The 6,101-nt window shown below is 32.1% G+C and overlaps 1 protein-coding gene across 1 annotated transcript; it reads left to right on the top strand.

The window, feature by feature from the left end:
- Nucleotides 1–294: 294 nt before the first annotated feature.
- On the top strand, nt 295–3,202 carry LOC108458226 (ubiquitin-fold modifier 1). Its single transcript, XM_017757538.2, has 4 exons — nt 295–448; nt 546–643; nt 1,835–1,867; nt 2,807–3,202. The coding sequence occupies exons 1-4, from the start codon at nt 381–383 to the stop codon at nt 2,872–2,874; spliced, it is 267 nt and encodes an 88-aa protein (XP_017613027.1). The 5' UTR covers nt 295–380; the 3' UTR covers nt 2,875–3,202.
- The last annotated feature ends 2,899 nt before the right edge of the window (nt 3,203–6,101 follow it).

The raw sequence follows: 6,101 nt of genomic DNA, 5'->3' as shown, positions 1-6,101 counted from the left end.
AGATAAAGTTAAATATAATAATTTCAATATTTTGTTTTTAATAAAGAAAAGAGATTCTTTATTTAAAATATGATTTTAAAAATAAAATAAAATCAATTTAGCATTTCCATTTAATTAATGATTTATCAAATTCGCAATGTATATATAAAACGCTTATTTGAACAAAAGATATTAGTTGAAGGGCATTTTAAATATTAGCCAAATAATTGATATATTAGAATAAAATAATATGGTAACACAACCTGAATATTATTACAAAATCCAAGTTGTCGTAACAATCACGCTAGAATATATATATAGTTTTAAATTTATCAAATATATAAATTGGATCGTAGAAAAGAAAATTTCAGAAATCTGTAAACAGAAAAAAACAGGGAGAAATGGCGAGTGGTGGAAAAGTGTCTTTTAAAGTCACTCTTACATCCGATCCAAAGCTCCCTTTCAAAGTGTGAGTTTTTTTCATTTAAATATTTATTTGACTAATTTTTCTTTCAAATTCTGGTTATCGTTCCCGAATTATTTTTATATAATTTTCGGAATTTCAGGTTTAGCGTTCCTGAAGCAGCCCCGTTTACGGCTGTTTTGAAATTCGCAGCCGAGGAATTCAAAGTCCCTCCCCAAACCAGCGCTATCATCACCAACGGTAATCAATTCCTTGCTTCTGTTTTCTTTTTGTTAATTTTCTACTTAAGTATTGATTTTCTATCCTTTCTATTGTGATTTTTAAATTAATTATTATACACGGTATTGTTAAATAAGAATTCTGGAATTTAGAGGTAGGAACTGTGTTAAATGAACAATTTTACATCTTTACGGGGGAGGAAGACACTAATATCAGAATATATGAAGTGACTTAGGCAGAATTCATTGTAGTAAAAGGTGTTTTAAGGTTATCATATGATGAAACTTAAGTGATCAAAATCGTTTATTGAGTTCTGTAATTTGATAGATTTGGACATAGAGTGTGTTTCTTCATAGGTGCACCTCTATGAGTGTCGGATATGGGTATGTAATTAATACGGGCATGCTCAATTATTTCCTAATTTCTTCAATGTATTTGAAAGATCTTTGGAGGCTGATATCCTTGTATCCGTATCTGAATGTGTGTCGGATACTGCTATTTCAAGAAAAAATAGTCAGAGCATCATAGCAACTTACAGAGTGCAAGCTCTTTGAGATGTACTTCTAGATTGTGTTACCTATGACTATTCAGATCAGTAAAAATATCTGCTAGTGAGTATAACGGGAGGATGCTGTATGTTCTGAAGAAAACCTTTAAAAGCTTCTGAATGTTTGAAATGGAGCCTTCTCTTGGTTGAACTTTGGATCTATACTTTATGAGACCTGGTTCTGATATAGATCTACTTACTTTTGGAGCTCATCAACATGGATAGGGAATCAATTAGATATTCTTAGTAATATGTAAGAATTCAAATTTTCAAAGTGAGAAACTTAAGCAAAAAAACATGAAGTTACATTACGTTTGGGCATTCAATAATTTGGCTCATCTGTTTACCTTTAACTCTAATTTTTGCAAACCATGTTTGTTACCTGATCTACATGTTCTGAGTTGATAATAATGAAAAATAAGATAAAAATGCTTTAAATTGTTGTGAAATCAGAATATGCTGTGGTTAGATCTTTATAAGCTGCTTTGACTCCCTCATTTCTATAATTTGTTTTCTTAATAAGCTTAGTTCAACCTACATTTTTAAATATGAATTTCACATATAATTATAATGAGACAGACATGTCAAATCTACGATGTTTGATATCTAAATATCTAATCCTAAAGCATGTGGTTCATTGAATTTTGTGTTCTTTCTGAATACAGATGGTGTGGGAATCAATCCTCAGCAAAGTGCAGGTGCGCCTACACTTACTCTGTTCTTAACTAGTTTTGTTCTTTTAGAGTTTTATTTTTATTTGCTTGTGTTTATCGAGTCTTATTGTGTTTTCCTTTTTCTTTAAATTTTGCACTTCAAATTAGAACCATGTCACCTTTGAACCAAGCATCTGCCCTTTTTTTCTTCTCTGGAAAATCCAATGTATAATGGTAGATTTGTGACCTCCCTAAGAGGATTAGGAATATTTTTACATATCATTTAGCAAGACTACATGATGCAGGAGCATTGAATTTAGTCTAATTATTTAAATTTTGTTTTCTACATTATTCTATTTGAGTCTATGTTTTGTATTTTTTGTTAAATATTTATTGAGTCACATGACTTTTAGTAAGAATTCGGGTATAAATATTCTACTAGAGGGTTAATAAGGTCATTTATTATCAGTGCACCAAATATCCGAACACGATATGTTTGGGCTGAAATATGGGTCAGTTTTATGCTGATCCCTCGCTTCTTCGAAACCCTTTAGTACTCGATGCCTTTAGTAGTGATGATTGTTGGCTAAGTGCAAATTTATCCTTCAGTACAAGTTATTTGCTATTCTTCTGGACTCTAACCAAAGCTCATCGTTTCGGTTGTGTCATCGCTTTTCCCATTACCTTTAGGATGGATGAATAGCCTAAGGATAGTAAGTACATAGCTCAGCAATACGGAATCCTAAAATATAATTCATTTTACCATTTACTATGCTATGTCCGATCCTCTGTTATTTTAGTGAGTACGATCTCCTATTCTCTAATTGCATAGCAAAACTAGTCATTTCATAGTTAAGGAAGTTAATTTGTTGAAAAAGTAAGGGAAAGCGTATCTCATTGTAGTTGTGATTCAACCTTGTTCATGTAGCATTTTGCGCAGGTTTATGATTTGCGTTTACGTAAACTTTGATTTGGTTTTGGCAGGAAATGTGTTTCTGAAACATGGTTCGGAGCTTCGCCTGATTCCCCGTGACAGGGTGGGAGCCTTTTGAATGCTTAAAAACTTAACGCTAGTTTATCACCTTCAATTATGGATATATTTTATTGACATGATTGAACTTTTACTGTGTAAACCATAGCTGATTAACATATATTTGGAATAAAAATGATATAATGGGTATTTAGTTTATAGATGGTTAATGAAATTTAGGGATGGAGTTGTTAGTTGTGCTACTCAACTAAATAGGAGATGAGTTCCAAGGTTGAGATTTTGATCAGAAATTCCAGCCTTGATCTCGATTGCCTACCATCTTTGAAGATCTTAAACTCCTTGGATTATGTTTATTAATCTAATAAAATTTCAGACTTATTTGAGTTCAACATTGAATTGAGGTGAGAAGTTTATAATTTTAACTTATTATCATAAGCTTTCCAATTACTATTTTATGTAACTTTTTTTTACATAAAATTTGTTTTTCACTGTTGTAATCTACGGAAGTTACCTTGCAAAGTCAACATACATTCTTAAACAGCAGCGTAAATCGGCAAATTTAAAAATCCCATCCCAATTAAGTTGACCCAGTCGAGGGGATGTGATTTGACTATTTTGCCATTTTCATTACCAATATAAAAATGCCGTGTAGTAATCTAATCGAGGGAAGAAAGAAGAGGATTATGTATGTTTTTATGTTCATCATTTTAATTTTTTTTATTAATTTAATCATCCCAGTAGAAAATTTGTTAATAATCTTTTCACCTAATATGAAAAAATTATAAAATAAAAAATTATTCTTTTAATTCTTTTAAAAATTACAAAAAATTTATGTTAATCCTTTAAATCCACCACTGTTTTCCCTCTATATCCTCCATTTCCTCCTCCGATCTCGACACCGAATGGGTGTGAGTTTTCTAGCCATTACTTTTCAAGCTCTGTCACGGCACAATCACCATTGTCTTCCCCCAAAGTGCCATTACTTTCCGAGCTCCATCAGGGCGCAGCCATTTCATTCGATTCTGTGGAGCCGATATGCAATGATAATTTGGGTTAGTACAGTGTTGCATCTCTGTACAATAGAAATTTCTACTGCACTAAGATGCTTGGTCTGAAATGAATTGGCTGTTAATGGTAATGATCGAAAGCTTCACTGTTAGTAACTTATTTGTTTGACAAGCTAAGTTTTTAATGGTGTCCCTATTTGATTTTTCATGTCCTTGAACTCATCTCCGCTTGATTATATGTTTTGAGATTCCTTAATGTGAAACTTGTCTATATGGCTAAAGTTTCAAGTAGACTACTGATTAGTTCTCATTATATAATTATTTTGGGCTATATCTTGCTTATATTTATTTAGTTTCTTGAGTGTTTTTATATATTTTAGAATTATTTTAATTGATTTAATTTTTATTTTTTTATGTTTGTATTGTAAATACTATGTTTTTCACACATTTAGTTTCAATAAAATATTTCATGTGGCATTTGTAGGTAAAACCGGTCCGAAAAGAAATTGTCAATACAAGTTTCACATTGATGGGGAGTTTTAATGTATTTTAATGTTTGAGTCATATCTCCTAACATACTTGGAGTTTGGAGCTAAAATTTCCACAGTGAATGTACAATATGTAGATCTTCAATCAATTTTCTTTGACTTTTTTTATTGAGAGTCGTTAACTTAGACAAAAGAAGTCATCCAATAACATGTGAAAAATTATTCTAAAAGATGACAAAGAAGTAGGCCTAACAATTTATTACTAGCAAGTCCTTTGCATTGTCATTTTCATCTTCCCAAACCTCTATAAATAGCCTATAGTTTTGGAATAGGAAGCATCTTGGAGTTGAGATCAAGATCATTTTATTGTTAGTATTTATTTGTTTCTTTATACTTATAAAATATCAAGTTTCTAATATCTAATATGTATCTTTGCCTAATTATTGGATTTTAATTGTTAGATTATCCAATTAGAACCTCCATTTTTTGTGGATTCTAATTGAGTAATAACATTAAATACGGAAATTTAATCTTAATATGACACAAAGAGTGGATCTTTTAACCTCAACATATTTTCTTCCATTTCGAAATTAAATATTAAATATTTGTTCTAATATATTACTTATAATCTTGTAAATTTTAATCAATTTACTTGCGAATCAACTTCGGACTTTTAAAATTTTATTTCTTAAATATAATCTCCACGAAGACCTAAAAAGTGTCTATCAATTGCATCAACTACTCGAAATTCTCTCACCCTCGTGTAGTTATCAACATAGAATTTCATCCGAGCCTATGCTTCTGGAAGTTGATCAACAGTGACGTTAGTTAGTTGCTCCCATCTTTCAATGGCTCCTGCACTGTAGAAACCCTTGTCCTTGAACTAGCATCCCAAGTAGATTTAGGTGCTTGATGACTATACAAAGCCTTAAATGGAAACATGCCTATGGTAGTATGGTGGCTAGTGTTGTACCACCATTCTGCTAGAGGTAGCCAAGGAACACATACATCAATTTAGGCCAGTAAAAGTACAGCCTAATTCTGTAATAGGTGCTCTGCAGCCCTGAGTGGTCACTCTCTTCGGGGAATCATGATTTTTCTGTATATTTGCTCCTTGAATCGACCATAGCTTCCAATGCAAACTCCTTTTATACCTTAGTACCCCCATGTGAATAGGTATAATGTAGAACCGGACCAAGTGTTAGAGCAAATACTTTGATATTGTTCTTCATCTTTGTATCTTAACTCCACCTCTTCAACCCAACTTGGAATTATTGTTGTGGAAGACAATAATAGCTAGTGACCTTCCTCGTGAAATCTTCTGGAAAGTGCATTTGTTTTTTGTTTTTACTAGACTTGTATTAGACGATGTAATCAAGCCCCAATAACTTTGTTAAGCCATTGTTTTTTTTAATTGAAGTGACGAATCTTTATTCCAGGAGATGTTTGAAGGCCTCATAATCAAACTTTATGATAAAAAGCCTTCCCTCCAAATAATGCCTCCATTTTAGTACTACCAACAAGACTATAAGCAATAGGTCTACCTTTTTGAGTCCCCAAGTAGAACTAGAAAGTTTTTGAAAAAACTGGTAAGGCCAAAACAGGAGCCTTACACATAGCTTCCTTAAGCTTTTTGACGCAAGCTAAATCTTCACTCCACAAGAGACCTTTCTTCTTTAACATCTCATTGAAGGGTTTATAGAGGGCTTTATAACCTCTTAAAAACTTCCTATAGTAGCCTTTCAACCTCATGAAGCCCCTAAGTGATTTGAGATTTCTTGCAGTTTCCATTT

The sequence above is a fragment of the Gossypium arboreum genome, chromosome 3 (genome assembly GCF_025698485.1).
Source record: "Gossypium arboreum isolate Shixiya-1 chromosome 3, ASM2569848v2, whole genome shotgun sequence".
Lineage (NCBI taxonomy): Eukaryota > Viridiplantae > Streptophyta > Magnoliopsida > Malvales > Malvaceae > Gossypium > Gossypium arboreum.
This window is presented reverse-complemented; position numbering and strand designations above follow the sequence as displayed.

Excerpts from the sequence above, each read along its gene's own strand:
- LOC108458226 (XM_017757538.2), top strand. The coding sequence starts at position 381 with ATGGCGAGTGGTGGAAAAGTGTCTTTTAAAGTCACTCTTACATCCGAT. Across the intron at positions 449-545 it reads CCAAAGCTCCCTTTCAAAGT|GTTTAGCGTTCCTGAAGCAG; the intron begins GTGAGTTTTTTT and ends TCGGAATTTCAG. Across the intron at positions 1,868-2,806 it reads CAATCCTCAGCAAAGTGCAG|GAAATGTGTTTCTGAAACAT; the intron begins GTGCGCCTACAC and ends TGGTTTTGGCAG.